This window comes from Borostomias antarcticus, assembly GCF_949987555.1.
Source record: "Borostomias antarcticus genome assembly, chromosome: 4".
NCBI classification, from domain to species: domain Eukaryota; kingdom Metazoa; phylum Chordata; class Actinopteri; order Stomiiformes; family Stomiidae; genus Borostomias; species Borostomias antarcticus.
Window position 1 is genome coordinate 13,886,535 of NC_140237.1, and position 18,532 is coordinate 13,905,066.

Sequence of the window (18,532 nt, forward strand, 5' to 3'; positions counted from 1 at the left end):
GATAGCCTATTCTGATTGTGTGCCTGTGAGTCGAATGTGATATAGGCTACTGTAGGCTAGATTAAACATACTGCCTGCCCTGATGATAATATAGCATCTTACTAAGACTAAATTCTTAAGTGTAGGCTATAGTTATTCCACTCAGACAGAACACACAATCATGAGTTGGGGGGGGGGCAGTCATATTTCGACAAGCCCCTGACTTTGCTATCCTAAGAAAGGGTCGTTTTCTGATGGGGCAGTGGTTTTCGGCACAACACCTGCCTCTAACGCCATTCCGCACATATGACTGCTCCAGAGCGGAATGCGCGGTACCAAAAGTGCGGTTACATTGAGCCTAAAGAAGTTGACCAGTTACGCATGAACTGGGACCCTTGTAACGTAAAGTATATTAAAGTGAAAAGTTAAAAAATATAATTAAGAGACGCAGAGTCTTTTGATATCAGAATGATAGGCTACAGATTAGATTCAAGACTCAAGATGTAGACCCTACATAGGCCTACATTTGGAGCTATTATGTAAAGTATTATCGATGTTAATGTTTTTGTTGTAAATTGTGTGACCGCCAGTATCTGGATATTATGTAAAGAGATCATTAAAATGTCTGTAAAATGTACATCTGCTGTATTAAAGCGTTTACTGATTAAAGGTGGGGTATAGTTTGACGCCTCCTATTGGTCATCTTTTTCAAAAGAACCCGCCCTCCCTCCTGTCAATCATGATGTAGTCCCTCCCTCCAAACATGACTGGTAGGTGTGGCGAGATAGAGACCCTGATTGGTCAATACATTCGGGCGTGGTGCATTCTTTGGATCCGAAATACAGAGGCAGCGGTAAACACAAAGATCCAAGTTTATTTTCAGAGCACTTCTGTTACTGATAGCTGAAAGGATATTATGCCAATTTTACCAAATAAAGCCAAAAGCAAACTATCTATCCCACCTTTAAACGTCTTGGTTGAGAGGAGAGAGAGAGCCGTCTCGTGGGTGTGTGTGTGGGGGGGGTGTTATGCCTAAGTGAAAAAATCTCACTCCAAACCCACTGTTAACGCCCAGTGGTGTGGGAACAGTGAGAAAGGGCAAAAATGACTGTTTGAAACAACAACTCTGCTTGTACTAGCTAGGCAGCTGTTACCTGAATATAAAGTGCATCCGGAAAGTATTCATATCCATTAAAATTTTCCACACTTTATGTTACAGCCTTATTCCAAAATGGATGAAATTCTTTTTTTCAAATGTTTTCAATTCTACACACAATACCAAATAATGACAAAGTGAAGAATGTTTTGTTTTTAAAAAATATAGAATTTTCAAATGTATTAAAAATAAAACACCAAAGATCACATGTATATTCACACCTTTTACCCAATACTTTGTTGAAGCATCTTTGGCAGTGATTACAGCCTCCAGTGTTCTTGAGTAGGCCTATGATGCTACAAGCTTGGCACACCGATTTTTGTGTAGTTTCTCTCATTCTTTGCAGATCCTCTCAAGCTCAATCAGGTTGGATAGGGAGCGTCAGTGTTTGCATTTTCAGATCTCTCCAGAGATGTTAAATCGGGTTCAAGTCTGGGCTCTGGCTGGGACACTCAAGGAAATTCACAGACTTGTCCCGAAACCACTCCTTTGTCATCTTGGCTGTGTGCTTAGGGTCATTGTCCCTGTGTGTGTGTGAGTCTGGGCCCTTTTTGAGTTGAGTGCAGGGTGGCACTCTGGCCATCAGATCGCTATTTTTTCTGTTAATGTCAACTTAGGGGAAATGTTCCTGTATGTGTCCTATCCATGTGTCCTATCCATGTGTGCTTGCTGATGGCATCAGGGAGAGCGGGCTGTATCCTAGTGGGTGATCGACAGCAGCGACAACGGGGAGACCGGAGACTACGAGGCTGTACGCTGTAACTGGCCCCGGCATCAACCATTAAACCCCTGGAATTGTCTAGAAAGCTGCTGCTTGCCTGGTGTTCATCCACCCCAAGTTCTCCCACACAACTTCCCTTCTCCCTGTAGTGGCTCGCATCCAGTTTAAAACTCTGGCGCTAGCCTACAGGACAATGAAAGGAACAGCCCCCTCCTACCTCCAGGCCAGGGTCAAACCCTATACTCACTCCTGACCGCTACGCTCTGTTATCTCGGGGCGACTGGTTGCCCCGTCACTCTTGAGGCCTCTGCGGTCGATCAACACGGTCACGGCTCTTTTCTACCCTGGCCCCGCAGTGGTGGAACGAACTGCCCACTGACGTCAGGACAGCAGAGTCGCTGCCCATCTTTCACTGCAGGCTCAAAACTCACCTCTTCAAAAGTACTACCACGATCCTCCCTCTTAAGCACCTGTTGTATTTTTTGGTTGCTATTCTTGCACTTTGCCTTCAGCACTAGATTATGCTCTTTGTCACTTGTTTTAGAAAGGAGATGCGTTTGTGAGTTCTGGCAAGTAGAAGTAGGCCTACACTGACTTTTCCTACGTTAAAATGCAAATATTAAGTCGCTTTGGATAAAAGGGTCCGCTAAATGACATAATGTAATACTGTAAATGTAATGTAGTGAGTGAGGCAAAAGATGCAATAAAGTAGCAAACCTTTAATTTCAGATTTATTTTTGTGTTTAAATGATAAAACAGTGCAAACCAGAGTAGCCTACAGTACATTTACAACAGCTGAATCCCAGAACACCACCATTGAAGCCATTAGCCATCAATGTACAACAGACAAGATGATCAGTGAATGAGCAATGAGAATCTTACACTTCCTTACGGAGAACAACCGATCACCTTCATCTCCAGCGCATCAGTAGTCAACGGGTGGTAGAGTCACCATCCTGGTGAACTCCTCATAGTGCACCTTCCCAGTAGACTTGACATTGGCCTCTTTGAAGAGCTCGTCAACTACGAAGTGAAGATAGGGCAGGAAAGACATATGAGTATATTAGGTAATAACTAGCCTACCTCAGAATGTGCACTGAGACTGTGATACATCAGAGTGACTTATTTTCTGTACCAACCAAAAGGTGTGGTGATAAACATCTGAAGATGACTCCAGGACAAATGTTGGTACAGTAGGTGCAACATTCAACGTTCATTCACCCTCTTTATCCGTTAGCTTCTCTCCCAGCTTGGTAAGTTTGGAGCGCAGCTCGGAGGCCTGAATGAAGCCCTTCTTCTGCTTGTCCGTCATCCTCATGGCCTCCAGGATCTCCGCTTTTGGGTCCTCCTGCTGGATCTGCCTGTGCATCATAGTGAGGAATGTGGAGAAGTCCAGCTCGGCCTTCTTATCTGGGCAAGGACAAAAATAAAGGTCAAGGGACTCTCCTTTGTCAGGACAATCTCCTGACCCCAAGTTATCTTTAACACAACATGCTAATTGCAAACAGGCTTTTGAGGTGAAAAGGGGAAATAAAATAAAAAAACACAATTTAGATGGTGATGGACACTCAATATACAGTTAACTCCTAAAGTATTTAGATAGTAATACATTTTGTTATTTTGGCCCTGTACACTGAACTCTGGATTTTACATGATACAATTAACTAGTTCTGATACCCATTGGAGCACAGAATCACTAATTGGCCAATTAGACCTAATTACCTAATTAAAAAAAGATCTGTCCCTGTCACTGTTTCCTCGGGATTGACAGTCTGACAAATATGAACAATCTACTGTATAGCATGTGTGTACTGCACACACTGGGCGCCCCCTGCTGGCTGCTGTGGGAAACAGACAAATGAACTACTGGACACTCACTAATGCTGCCTGCACTGAATGTTCACTTTACTCCAGGTACTCCATTTAATTAGAAAATGTTTTAACAAATGTATTTACATCAAGCATGTTCATCTTATTGGCCAAGTGTCTACAATTGTGTTAATCGAGGGTTTCACTTTCTCACCATGGAATGATATAGCCTACTCACAACTAACTGCTCACACAAAAACTTTACTGGAGAAAAGTTGTTCACATTTTTGAGCTGCAATGAGGATAAGTTCTAGAGGTGGATTTGGCACTAATTTGGCCACATTGAGTGCATCCACCCTGGAAGATAATTATTCAAGTGACTTTTATTGGACACGCAGGTTTATTTGTAGATGATGAACATGTCAACGCCATCTTTATTATCTCATTTTTTTCTCCTATTTTAGTTTGTTGTCTCTAAACATGGGTCAAAGTGGACAAGGAACCCAAGAACAACACAGAGGATGGAGATGTGGTGCCCCCAGGCAGTACAGGCAGACAGTTATAATACATTTATGCCATGCATACTGTACCTATCTTATGGATCTGGAGGTGTCTCTGCACTTCACTGAAGGTAGGGCTTGTGCCCAAGCATCGCATCACCGTGATCAGGTCCTTGGCTTCGATTTTCCCCCTACGCTTCTTGTCATACAGAGAAAAACATTCCTTGAACTCTGCAAGGGGAAAAAGGGGTGGAAGGTACCCGTAACAATCACACCATGTGCATATGTAGTAATTCATTCAATATGGTTGTAAGAATGATTGTGTGCTTCAATGTTTATGTGAACTAAATTAATTAGTTCACATTAATTAAAACACAATTAAATAGAAAGCAATTATCTCAGTACTGGGATTTTGTGTATGGAGTAGCAATTTATTATATTCCAATTAAAAACTGCATAATAATGCAAATTATTATTATTATTATTATTATTAGTTGTTGTAGTAGTAGTAGTAGTAGTAGTAGTAGTAGTAGTAGTAGTAATAGTAGCAGTAGTAGTGGTGGTAGTAGTAGTAGTAGTGGTGGTAGTAGTAGTAGTAATAGTAGTAGTAGTAGTGGTAGTAGTAGTAGTAGTAGTGGTAGTAGTATTAGTAATAGTAGTAGTAGTAGTAGTAGTAGTAGTAGTAGTAGTAGTAGTAGTGGTAATAGTAGTAATAGTAGTAGTAGTAGTAGTAGTAGTAGTAGAAGTAATAGTAGTGGTAGTAGTAGTGGTAGTAGTAGTAATAGTAGTAGTAGTAGTAGTAGTAGTAGTAGTAGTAGTAGTAGTAGTGGTAGTAGTAGTAGTAGTAGTAGTAGTAGTAGTAGTGGTAGTAGTAGTAGTAGTAGTAGCAGTAGTAGTAGTAGTGGTAGTAGTAGTAGTAGTAGTAGTGGTAGTAGTGGTAGTAGTAGTAATAGTAGGTAGTAGTGGTAGTAGTAGTAGTTGTAGTAGTGGTAGTAGTAGTAGTTTTTGCATATTTCTCACCATTCAATTTCAATTTATTGAATTGGTGACAATCAGCTTAAAATACAGTACCTGCATACTTACCATTAATTTGAGTTTGTGAGAGGAATTTAGCCTGTAAAAACAAACAATTCACCATCAGTTCTCATCTTCCGGGACCGTGAAACCACAAAGTCAAAGAAACCAAACATAGAATCCATATTCTTACCATGTCTTCAGTTCTAGGTCTCTCTTCCTGTAGTGTCTCTGCCGCCCGGTGTGCCTCCCCACCTGCTGATTCTAAAGTCCACCTCCTGCATACGTAATACAACACCTGTTGCTGTGGAAACAGAGATACTGGATCCATTATCATTCTCTCTCTTCCTCCTATGAAGCAGCAATTTACATTATCAGCGTGTTTGAGATCAAACTGGCTATAAAGGTGAGCTCTGGAGAACACTTGCAGTCTTAAATCAGACAAAAGTAGTAGTTTCACATGTGACAAATATGAAGAATGTTTGTTATAATTATAATATTGGAACACAAACATTTTCTTCCTATGTTCCAGCTCTCAGGATGGGGGGTTGCCAGGTGCAGTCGCTGAGGAGCCCCTGTGGCGTTGAACCGCTCACTTAGAAGACTAGCCTGCAGTGCAACTTCTTTTCCCAGCATGTAGAAATCACACAGCCAACAGGTTGGAGTGAGTCACTCAGAGACAGACCCCACTTTGATGGTTGGGACATCGGAAGTATGGAGTGTTTTCCATTGAGATTCTTCATTTTTGTCAAATGTATTAGCCTACTAGGACACCAGTACAGACATCAGGTGCTCTCTCACTCAAATCTAGACGGAAACAGCCTTTATACAGGCAGCCACAGTTTTATCTCAAACAGGAAACAATAGCTTTTTATTGTTTTCTGGCATCCATGATAAGATGGACTTTGCACAGCTGCATGGTAATACATTATTCATGTTATCTATAGGCCTAGTCAAGTCAGATCATATTTTCAGGTTTTGAATATTGGTAATTACTGTACAAAACATTAGTGATACTGTAATTACCAGCATGTTAAAGCTCCTCCGATTTGGCACATGAACAGTAGATTATACGATTTTATTGCATGGTCTGTTTAAATTTTTCATCGGTTCTTTTCATATTAACCATTTTAATCATTGATATTTTAATTCACTACTTACCTTCAAATAAATGCTTACACTTTAGACCAAGCAAAAATGATGGGTTTATATGTCGGCTCTATAGATACATCTACATGAGAAAAGCCCACTCCACTTACACATTGAACAACTGTATGCTGATGACAATGAATTATACTCTTTATTAAGATACTGAATGATGTGGAGGGAAGGGATTAAGGGATTGTGGAAGCTATCAGTAATTTGCAATAAGACATTTATAAACAATAATCATAATAATATATTTATTAGTTTACTACAATTTACAAAAGGTGACAACTTTATTGGGGCTACGGCCGGTCAGTTTAAATTGCAGAGAGCCTTTAGGACTAAGCAGCCAAGCAGTGAGGTGAAGGAAGGGGAGGAAACTGACTAGCCCACTGACAGGTGGCACTCCACTCCACTGCAGGCTCAGGGTTCACAAAGTGTGTGTGTGTGTGTGTATGGGCTGAATATTATGATCTAATAATCATGAATAGGTGACAGTATTTCAAGTTTGATGCAGATATTAGATTTTTATAAAGCTTTTCGCTAAAACAGAACAGTTGCTTTTGCAGCAGTGTTCAGTTAGTTCTGAAAAGGGAAAGTGTGTAGACAGCCCTTTTAACTGTATTGAGCATAGACTCTCCTTTGGTGTACTTGTCAAATCAATTGAGAAACTGTAATGACAATGTTCTCTCCAGTTAGCAGTTTATTCTGTAAACGTATTCTTTAAAAGTATTCATTATACTCACATTCCTTTTGTGGTAGATTTCTAGTTTCAACTGGGCTATAAAATATGCTCTTACTATGTGTCATAGTGTTTTTGTTTTGATGTTCTGGGACCACTGCCTCTTGTGGTAGCAACATAGAACTACAGGTTCTGGGACCACTGCCTCTTGTGGTAGCAACATAGAACTGCAGGTCAATAACACGACGGAGGAAGCCAGGGAGGGAAGGAGGGAGGGAGTGACAACCGGACATTTGCTATCTTTGGTGTGTCGCCACGCACAAAAAGTACTGACTACAGCTGTGGAAGAGGCGTGCATGTGTGTGTGTGTCAGTATGTTTGTGCACAAGGGCCACCTTAAAGCAAACAACTCTCTACTTCTCCTACCCTGCCACTATCACTGCTCTCTCTCTCTATCTCTCTCTCTCTCTCACACACACACACACACACACACGCACACGCACACGCACACACACTCACACTCACACACAAACACAGCTTGTATTGTACAGCCTGCAGGGACTTTTAGAATGAAATATTCTGTTCAGAAACACACCTCCTCATTTGATCATGAGGATTTTGATCATGTTCATGTTCAAAATGATCATGATCATTTTCCAGAAAGGCCAGATTATAATCTATTTTTGCTTGACTATAAAGTCAGGGAAGCTGAATATCAACCCCTGTGTGTGTGTGTGTGTGTGTGTGTGTGTGTGTGTGTGTGTGTGTGTGTGTGTGTGTGTGTGTGTGTGTGTGTGTGTGTGTGTGTGTGTGTGCCTGCGCACACCTGAGCAAGGGTCACCGTGAAGGAAACAGGTCTTTGAAGTTAGTGACGCTGAATCCCTCTAGGTTGCATAAGATCGTGTTCCGACTGCGATGTGTTGATCTGAACAGCAGGGGGCAGAGGAGAGCCTTTCTAACAACAGGGAATGGCAGCGTTTCCATGCAAGAAACCCGCGAGAGGTAGACGTACATTCCAAACCCCACTTTAATTTGAATATCTGTCAGAAATACATAAATTAATCATGAGACATTTTGTTTTAAATATATCAACAAACATACAGTCCCATACCAGTCATACAAACATATATTTATTTGTAAAACTATAAAACACAAGAAGTGAATAATGAAGAGCGCTGTGCCTCCACTGATTCTCTTAGCCTACAGGGTGAAAAGCAGGTGACCACTGAAGGTACAGTGACGATTCCCACTGTCAAAAATCTGCCCTCTAGACCAGAGATACATGTAGACAATATCTCCCACCTCCAGCTCCAGGGAGACCCCGTTGGAGGAGTTAACACCATGACTTGCTTGATGACCATGAGCTATAGCTACATGTTGTCCATTCTTATGCAAGGCTGCTGTAGTACGACTAAAATCACCAGATCCAGCAGATCCGTAGATGAAGAATCTGAACAGGTAGAGTCCTCTCACTGGTGCTGTGAAGATCCCTGTGTGAGAGGCAAACATTCAGACAGGAACTGCGCTTTCATTCTTATAGTTCACACACAATTTACAACAATTTCCATACACCTCCATGTGTGATATTTCTAGCACCCTGTCCAGCTGTAATGCATGTTCAAGTCATTACTGTATGTTCACACAAATACACCTGAACTAATACATGAGCATACGTGCCTGTGGTGGGGTTGTAGGCGTTGCCAATGTTGGTGAAGATATGTTTGTAGACCAGAGTAATCCCAGTGGCGTAGGGTCCAACGTTTCCACTTTGACCATCAGCATGAAGTGCTGCGGAGAAAGCCACCTTCCTCTCTGTAGAGAGATCAGACAATATCATCTCATTCTTTAAAAGTGCTTCAATGTAGAGAAGAATCCACATCACACACTTCAATTTTTCTCAAAACTGATATATGGAATCGTCTGACATCAGACGTTTTGGTCCTGAGAATATCTGACAGACTTGTGAGAGTATTACCCCTTTAATAGACAGACGCCAAATTCATCTGATTGGTCAAGGCTGTTCCAGACACTGACTCCAACTGCCAGTTCTCTTCATTACCTTCACTGTGTCTCCTCAGAACTTCAACTTGGCTCTCGGTGAGGTTGGAGTGAGTTTCCAACATTAAATTACATTCACACAACTAATGAGTTTGAAAGCCAGGGGTCATTTCTTGTTCAGATAACACATTTGAATGCCGCCAAATTTGCCACTTATTATTTAATTTACCTTCATCCCTCCTGGTCAGGTCATCCACTGCAGATGCCAGCTGGGTTTTCAACTCATCCACTGTGGATGCCAGAGTGTCCACCTGTCTCTGACGGTCTCTCAGCTCCACCCTCTGCTCCCCCATCATGGCGCTCATCTCTCTGAGCACCGTGTGGAGGTCAGGTTGCCAGGTCTGCTGGCCGGGTGGTGGAGCTGCAGCCTCCTTCTCCGTCAGGCTGCCGTCTCTGTCCTCAACCTGCTGGACCTCATTCCCTCCGACAGCATCCTGGTCTCTGAGGAGCTGAGCTCCAGACACACAGCAGCGCTGCGACACCAGCAGAGCCACAACAACAACAACAACACGCTTCATTCTGACTCTGAAGGCCGGTTGTCTTCCTCTTGGGGTTTCTGTATCTCTTGGTTATTTTGAAGTGTCAGTGTTGCTCTTTTATACCCAGTCTTGAAGTGTTGATTGTTATCTGACTCAAACAATGGTTTAATAGATTACACCATTTCACCACATGCTCAATTACATTTTATTATTTTACAGTGGCCCTAAAGGTATGACAATCAGAGAACACCAACTGACAATCTAATAATCATTAACTCAACATTGACCCAAGAAGTAGCAATAAATGGTAAATTGTAAATGGACTGCACTTATATAGCGCTTTTCCACCTTAGTGGCACTCAAAGCGCTTTACAATTGATTGATTGATTACTTTATTGATCCTCTGAGGAAAAAATTAAAATAGTCAGCATCGCTTACAATACAAAAACACTTACGAAGTGCAACATACACACACACACACACACACACACACACGCACACACACACACACACACAACACAAACATTTACATTCCCAAGTCGCATTCCTCTGGGGCATCAAGAAAATGCTAAAACACAATCGCTAAGAACATAATGTACATACCACTCATTCACCCATTCACACACACACACACCAATGGCTGCAGCTGCCATGCAAGGTGCTTAACCTGCTCATTGGGAGCAATTTGGGGTTAGGTGTCTTGCTCAAGGACACTTCGACATGTGGACAGTCGGAGCTGGGATTCGAACCACTGACCCTGCAATCATTGAACGACCCGCTCTACCAACTGAGCTACAGCCGCCCCAAATGAATACTTTATGGTCATGTTTATAAAAATATGCAATGTAAGAAGTCAGTGTGCTGTACTTCCTGATCTCTGCCTTCAGGCGACTTGAATGAGAACTTGTACAGTACTAGTGAATCTCCGTTTTCATTTAATCAAATGACTGATGTGCAAAATGCTAAAGTTAAATGCTAAATGCTAAAGTATGATGTTCAAACCCACTGTGGGTCAGTTTATACTGCTGCTCTCCACTCCCTTGATTGCTGAATCTTTAACCCATATTTTGAATCTGACCCTCATTTCTGGTGCTATCCCCGGGGTTTGGAGGGCAGCCCATGTACTCCGCTCCACAGAGCTGGTGACCCTTGTGGAGGGTTTTTATATTGGTAATAGAACCAAAACTAGGACCCCTAGCCTGACGAGGAAGGGTACATTAACAAAACATGTCAAATCTTGATTATCTGACTACATTTACATAAGTTAACACTGTGCAAATACTAGCTGATTATGGATGAACATAGGCCAACAATTGTGAAAGTGATGTTAAATCAAATGACAATGCAATACATTGCAAATTAGTTAAAACAAGTACAAGGCAAACATGTTACAAAGTTAAGGTTTAGATCCTATGGACCTTACTCTACCCTCATGATAAGAGATTAGACAGAAGGACAGAGAAAGAGAGAGAGAACTCTTGTCCAGGGTCTACATTTCCTTTTACTGTATACCCAACGGTCTAATGTTAGAATTCAAACTCAGAGTTGCTATGTGAGGATGGCCAGTCAGTCCACACCTTGACCCAATGACCCATCAATATGAATGATAACCATTGCAAGAGGCGATCACACATTGAGCTGTGAAAACCATCGACCTCCGATAGGAAAACGTTCACAGAAATGTCCTGTATCTGTCAATACAACATGAGAAACTAACAAAGCAGCAGACTGAGTGCTCAAGTGGGTTGAGGCAGGTGAACCAAGAAGGTGCTCTTTAGCAGGGAGTCATAATACCATGGAAAAGAAAAAACTAAGGCAGCTCTTCTGGTACAAAATTAAAAAGCCTTTATTCTTGGGCTAGTTCATGATGAACATATAAAAATGCCTACACATTTCAGCCAGGAGGCCTTTGTCGATCTGCCTTTCCTTTTCCATGACAACATGAGAAACTTTTGACTTTGTACTTGGCCCTGTACTTGGGGTGAGTCGAAGCGTCTGTGCTTCTGACATGAGGTTGGGGTGTCTCCCATCCTGCACGTGTGACCTAAATAACTATCGCCCTATCTCAAAACATTTGATTTTAGGTCCTGTAATTTTAACTATCTAAAAAAGATTGGCTTATCTTTAAAAATTAAGTAAACAACGTGAAGTTGTACAGCATGCACATGATACTGATGTGTATTCACTGCCCATTCTGTTGACCAAGCATGATTTGAACTGTGCTTTCATTGTTGCTCACATGCACAGCTTGTCAACACCTAATATCTACAGCATAGTAGTGCCACAAGAAAGAATTTTGTGTGTGTGTGTGTGTGTGGAGATATATCTTTTGTGATTTATTTAATGTTTTTTTTTTTTTTTTACATGCTTTTTGGACATTTTGCACTCTTACAGGTATGTGAATGTGGCTGAATATTATGATCTAATCATGAATAGGTGACAGTATTTAAAGTTTGATGCAGATATTTGATTTTTATAAAGATTTTTGCTAAAACAGAACAGTTGCTTTTGCAGCAGTGTTCAGTTAGTTCTGAAAAGGTAAAGTCTGTGTAGACAGCCTTTTAGCATAGACTCTCCTTTGGTGTACTTGTCAAATCAATTGAGAAACTGCAATGACACATTTCTCTCCAGTTAGTAGTTTATTCTGAAGTGTTCATTACAATCACATTCCTTTTGTGGTAGATTTCTAGTTTCAACTGGGCTATAAAATAAAAGCCAATTTATTAACTCATGGGCTCATTTTCTCAACTCCTAGACAGAGAAGATACACAGGTTTTAATCCGAAGACTGGTCTTGCTTTAATAAATAACTTTTTATTATTCCACTAACCTTTTACCATTTTGACTCATCATTAAAGCATGCCAGTAAAGAATAACATTTTTCGTGAGGTGATTGCAATATGTACCATTGCCACTAGGTGGCCATTCTACCACTCCACCTATTTCCAAGTAGGTTACTGCAATAGGCTACTGTACATGTATGTTAACCAAAAATCACACACAAAAGGGGAAACTAAATATTTATTATAAAACATGATTAAACAAAAACAAAAACCTCTTTACTCTCACTAATTAGTATAAACACTTTCAAGTATCTCTGACCTTTTTTTATGTACTTTAAGTGCAATTTTACATGAACACACACACAGAGGAACATCATGGGTCTCTCGTGGCTAATGGATGAGAGTGGGGTTGTTACAGCTTTAACAGTGAAATTGAGAGGCACAAAATGATGGTCTGCCGTTGGGTGAATCGTCAATAGAACAAAATAACTCTCCTAACCCAGCATGCACTCTGATCTAAACACAGTATAGATACAGTAAACAAACAATTGAGTGAAACCCACTTTGGACTGGACAGCAAGTGGCGCACACTGATGACATCACTCCGTATTTCCAGAAGGAAGCTGGCACCATCTTCCCGGACACAGGTGGCTACACTCCAGCCAAAGAAAAAAGAAGCTGTGCTATTGGCCAATTCAGTAGCTCATTTCCATATGCTAAACAGATAAAGGGTAGGCCAGGTCAGCCAAAGATAAGAGGCTAACCCAGGCGAAAATAAACTACCAGTGCACCCAGTACCCATCTCCTACTGTATCAATAGCTATCCAACACATTTGCACTGTGCCCCTGAACTCACCTGTCCTTCAATGGCTGTCCTTGATGTACAAGGTGTAGTAGGACCAGGGTTCTGGGACATAGATGACACCAGGGTACTTCTTACGCAGGACAGGGTCACTCCACAGAAAGGCCACCCAGGTCACCACTATCCCCATTGTAACAGAGAAACTGTAGAACAGAAACCGTCCGTTGCTGTCTGAGCTCAAGCCTTTACGTCGTTGGTGTATCACCACGGCAGCCATGGCGAGGAACGTGAGGAGGAAGAGCTCAAAGATCTGGCCCTCAGTAACCAAGTACCTGATTGGGCAAAAGGACAGATGTAAGAGCTACAGTCAGACACGGTCAAATCATGAGAGAATGAAATGGAAGGGTCCCAACAAAGATTGCCACTCCATGTAGTGATAAGTGCCCAATGTAAAATGGCTTTTCATAGTACTGTAATGTAGAAAATGACAATGGCAGCAGCTGACAAAGATATGACAACACACAGCCAGAACTGTGCACATGTTTACAGTACAGGTACTACATCTACAGTACCATGATGTAATACAGTGACGATGTGAACTCATCCCTGAGCATCAACAGCCAGTGCTGAGAACAAATAATTATGTAATGGGCGGAGTGTGTGATGCAGAGGGAGGGGCATAAGAAGTATGGAGGGGACTGACCAATAGTAGAACGCACTGGGCCCCAGTAACAGCCAACCAGACAGCGGCATCTTCTTCTCCTCTTTGATTTGAGTGAAGCAACCGGTGAAGTAGAGGAATAGGATGAAGAAGAAAGGAATGTACCTAAAGGGAAGAGTAGAAAGAGATTTTAACAAATGTGAGAAACTGGCTGTCCATGATGTATTACAATTGCTCCCTTTGTGGAACCTACCACATTAAATGTCCCAGATGTTCATCGTAATAATAAAGCAGTTCGAAGGAATCAATCTAAGAGAGAAATAAAATATCTAACGTCAAAAACAACCAGGCCATGAAATCGTCTCAAAGGAAAACTCCAAGTAACATATCTAAAACACTGAAATGGAAGCAGAGAAAAAAGTCAATCACACAAAACTATCATACTCACAAATAGAAATCTCCATATTTGATGAAAGCTTGTCAATCAATCAATCAATCAAAGCTTTATTTGTATAGCGCATTTCATACCCAGAGGCAACACAATGCGCTTTACAGAGAACAAGGGAGGTGGGCAGACATCCCACCCCTACATATTCCAGAGGGAAGCAAAAAAAACAGTATCACCCGGGGGCCAGATAAGTGAGCTGTAAAAAAAATTCTTCCCTGACACCTCTCAACAAGGCAATCGAGCAAGCTCCTGGAGTATGTTTGTCAACACCTAATATCTACAGCATAGTAGTATCAGTGCATGTGCCACAAGAGAGAATTTTTTGTGTGTGTGTGTGTGTGGAGATATATCTTTTGTGATTTATTTAATGTTGTTTTTTTTACATGCTTTTTGGACAGTTTATCTGTATCACACAAAACAACTATCATACTCAAAAATTGAAATCTCCATATTTGATGAAAGGAAACAAGGTTGAAGCGTACCAGTGAGGCGGGTTTGAGGTCTCTGATGATGGGGTTCTCCCTGACCGACAGGTGGAGCTGGTAACCACTCAGGATGAGCCGGTGGTTGATGGAGTCCCCCACCAGGTGGATACTGGCACCCATGACAAACGTAATGATGCTGAGGTAGACCGCCGAGCGAGACAGAGACCTAGGGCTGCGCTCGATCAGCTGATCACAGAGAGACACGCGCGTGAGCATAAGAGTGTAAAACAAAACATGGAGAAGCAGCGTTGTTTTTATGCTCCACATATCTGGAACAAACTTCCAGAAAACTGCAGGTCTGCTGCAACCCTCAGTTCTTTTAAATCAAGACTGAAGACTTTTCTTTTTGCCGCTGCTTTTTATTAAATCAAATAATTATTAATTCATACACTGCACTGTAACTTTTATTCCTGTATTTAATTTTTCCTGCATTTTGTTTTAAATGTCCTTTTTTGCATTTCGTTCTATATGACCTTTTATGTGTTTCTTGCACTTTGTCTTGATGCTTTTAATGTCTCATGTAAAGCACTTTGAATTGCCTTGTTGCTGAAATGTGCTCTACAAATAAACTTGCCTTGCCTTGTATGTGCTGTAGACCCGGCACCAGACCCTTGAATAGTGGGCAGGACCGGCCATCATCTCAAATCTAACTCACCCTGATTCATCTTCTATTTTTGCTTTGGATCATCATCAGTCCCCTTTCTGGACTATCCTGCACCCTAGGGCCCGTTCAGGGCTCAGTGATTGGCCGATACACAGCTCTGTGAAGTCCCACTGAGGAGGAGCCTAAATAAGTTCAGTCCATTATGTCCAAACAAAGGCATGTCTCAGACATACCCTTGCAACACAGACACAAACACTTTGTTACCTTGAGTAGCAGGAAGGGTGTTATGACGTTGTACGCCATGTGAAAGTAGTCCCCAGCACTGGGCTTGTTCAAAGGGAACCATTCCAGAGGAAGGATAATCTGAAGGTAAGATATGATATAGAATATACTGTACACGCATTACATGCAGTACTATGGTTACATTCATCACATTGCTGCTACAACTATATGGTCCATATGTATACACTCAATAACAATCAGAAACACACATATTGGAACATTTTTCATACCATTACAATGGGCCTTCCAAAGTCCAGTATCCAGTTCTGTAGTGTGAGGTACAGCCATATGTCAAGATGGAACTGCGGCTTCTTCACCGATGACCCTTTTTCCTTTGACACAGTTTTGCTTTTGAGTAGAGACATACATTCAGTGCCTAGTGATGTTTACGGATTACACTAATACAGCCTAAACTATCTATGCTACCACAAGATGGGATTGAGAATTGTATTGTGTACGGCCTACCTATATTGAATATTAACAGTGGTAGGCTAACTGTGTTGGCAGTTGTAGCCTATGTTTGAGATTTCCCTGTATGTTAGTCGAGGCCTACACGTTACCTCTGCACATCAGCATTGTGTGATTTAAGGTTGTTTGACAAGCCTTGTGGCTATACTCCCTCCCTTACATAAAACTGATGAAAGTTGATAATCTATCAACAACCATGAAATTAGTTGGGCACATTATGTGAACATGTCCATTGGCATTGGGAGAAAACGTTAGACATCAAGTTTTCAGATAGACTGAGTGCTTTATGGAGAGGAAGAGACTGTAACGGTAGCTAAACATAACCAGTCATGTTCCTTTTAGGGCTAGCTATAGCCTATGCTTAGCTAGTTAGCTAGGTTCAATACCTTGTTGTTGCTCGGGTGTCAGAGCCAAAGTTAACATTTGCTTTGGGAATTATACACTGATAATATAAATACATGTTAAATATCCAAACCTAGGGTTTGATGTCGGCAGGGCTGCATTGATTTGCCTTTTTCGTACAGCAGCCTGCATTGTATCGTAGTTTTGTTACACCATCAAAATTCGCTACAAAGTCTACAACTTCCTTCCTTCTTCTGCTTCTTTTGGCGTTTTATGGCGTTTGGTAGGCCCATCCAACGTTATGGTGCATTACCGCCCCCTACTGGGCTGGAGTGTGGGAAACAGAATCAGAGAGGGACTAAATCCTACCTGCCAGCCCTCTTTCCCTAAGAAAACATAACCGAGGAGGCTTACATGGCCTGTTGAACTTTGTAAAAATATACTAAACCTCAGTATACCTTGTCCTAATAAGAGATGCATCTGGCTGCAGACAAAATGGCCGACCTCCGCAGGTACTCTTGCCTTATAAGCACAGCCTCTCTTTCACTCCCATACTGCTGCTCACATTGAAGTATAGACTACTACACTATCTCCTGGTTTAAAAAAAAAAATCAGTTCTGCAACCAGATGGTCCATAGCTGCCATCACTAGCTTTCGACTTCACGTTTACACTGACATTAATCACTCTAGCTACAGTATGAATGTTATCAACTTAGATCATCATGGTCCCTCCATCTACCGGCCTTGGGGTGCCCAGAGCCATCCTCACTGCCTCTGCATGTGAGATCTTCTTCTTCACCATCTCCATCAATCACCAGCACCATCAATCACCAGCACCACCTCCTTCATCAACAAACATCCACCACTACTATAACTTTCTAAGGAGGCTCAGGTCCTTCAATGTATGTAGAACAATGCTGAACATGTTCTGGCAGTCTGTTGTGGTGAGCGCCATCTTCTGTGCAGTTGTGCATTGGAGTAGTGGCATCGAAGCAGCAGACCCCAACGGGATGGAGGAACTAATAAGAGGGTGGGCTGGATCCCGGGGGTCCGCCTGGGCAGAGACACGAATCTTCACCAAGCCGTGCTCGACCGAGGGCTATAATAATAATAATAATAATAATAATAATAATAATACATTTTATACATAGTGCACTTTACATTCTGAGAAATCTCAAAGTGCTATAAAACAAAGATTAAAAACCACAATGTAGTACATTCATCCAGACTTCCACATCCAGACACATCCATTACACATCCAATACATCCAACACCAAGTCACATCCAACACATTAGTCCAATAATAGTCCTGACAAAGCTTCCCTCGGCTGGACAGTGGACACTATGGACTTCAGTCAGCTTGAAGGGTTGAAGGGTGCTGAGGCTCTTTGGACAGGACATGAACCAACATGGATATACTTACTATACAACTTACCATATGACATACAGTACACGTAACTGTGTGATACTGGTTTTTTGCTTCCCTCTGGAATATGTAGGGGTGGGTCGTATGCCCACCTCCCTTGTTCTCTGTAAAGCGCATTGTGTTGCCTCTGGGTATGAAATGTGATATACAAATAAAGCTGATTGATTGATTGATTGATTAATTGATTGATTGATTGTAACTATCCTGCTTACTTCAGTAGCCTTATCTCAACACACACTTGATAGACTTACACATAAGGATATGACATACATTTCTTATGGATAGCCATATGTTCTTTTTCTTACAATTTGGGAATTTTGTAATCCATTTCAGATTGTATTCTTTGTTTAAGTTATTCTTATTCAACTGTTCTAGTTGTAGACCTGCCTTCAGCATTTTATTTTGCCACAAGGAGGCATGCTTGTTCCATGAGGCTCCCATCGCTGGGTATCCAGTATGCATGTAGAGATCGCCAAACTATAGCAAACTTAACATTTCAAATTCTGTTTTCTCTCTTGATTGTACTCTTATCATTGTTAATTATTCATTTTAAAGGATTCTTTCCCACAACTATGCCAAACAAATGAGCTCATATTTCAACTGGGAATGTTTATTTTTAACACTGGGGTCAGCATTTGTATTTGTTCAGTAATACTCATTTACAAGAAAATGTTTAAAATGTGTCAAG

The 18,532-nt window shown here is 41.5% G+C and overlaps 1 protein-coding gene across 2 annotated transcripts; it reads right to left on the reverse strand.

Annotated features, from left to right (window-relative positions):
* Positions 1-12,184: 12,184 nt before the first annotated feature.
* LOC311307843 (ceroid-lipofuscinosis neuronal protein 6 homolog) lies at positions 12,185-16,656 on the reverse strand. 2 transcript variants are annotated; one of them, XM_084436729.1, is made up of 8 exons: positions 16,552-16,656; positions 15,839-15,956; positions 15,591-15,689; positions 14,720-14,908; positions 14,043-14,098; positions 13,832-13,954; positions 13,183-13,460; positions 12,185-12,977 (listed from the first exon to the last, which is right to left on the reverse strand). In XM_084436729.1, exons 1-7 carry the CDS (start codon positions 16,608-16,610, stop codon positions 13,190-13,192), a joined length of 915 nt encoding a protein of 304 aa, XP_084292855.1. In that variant the 5' UTR covers positions 16,611-16,656; the 3' UTR covers positions 12,185-12,977; positions 13,183-13,189. The 2 variants fall into 2 exon arrangements, with proteins under 2 accessions (XP_084292855.1, XP_084292854.1); XM_084436728.1 differs by having other exon boundaries at positions 16,463-16,589.
* Between the last annotated feature and the right edge of the window lie 1,876 nt (positions 16,657-18,532).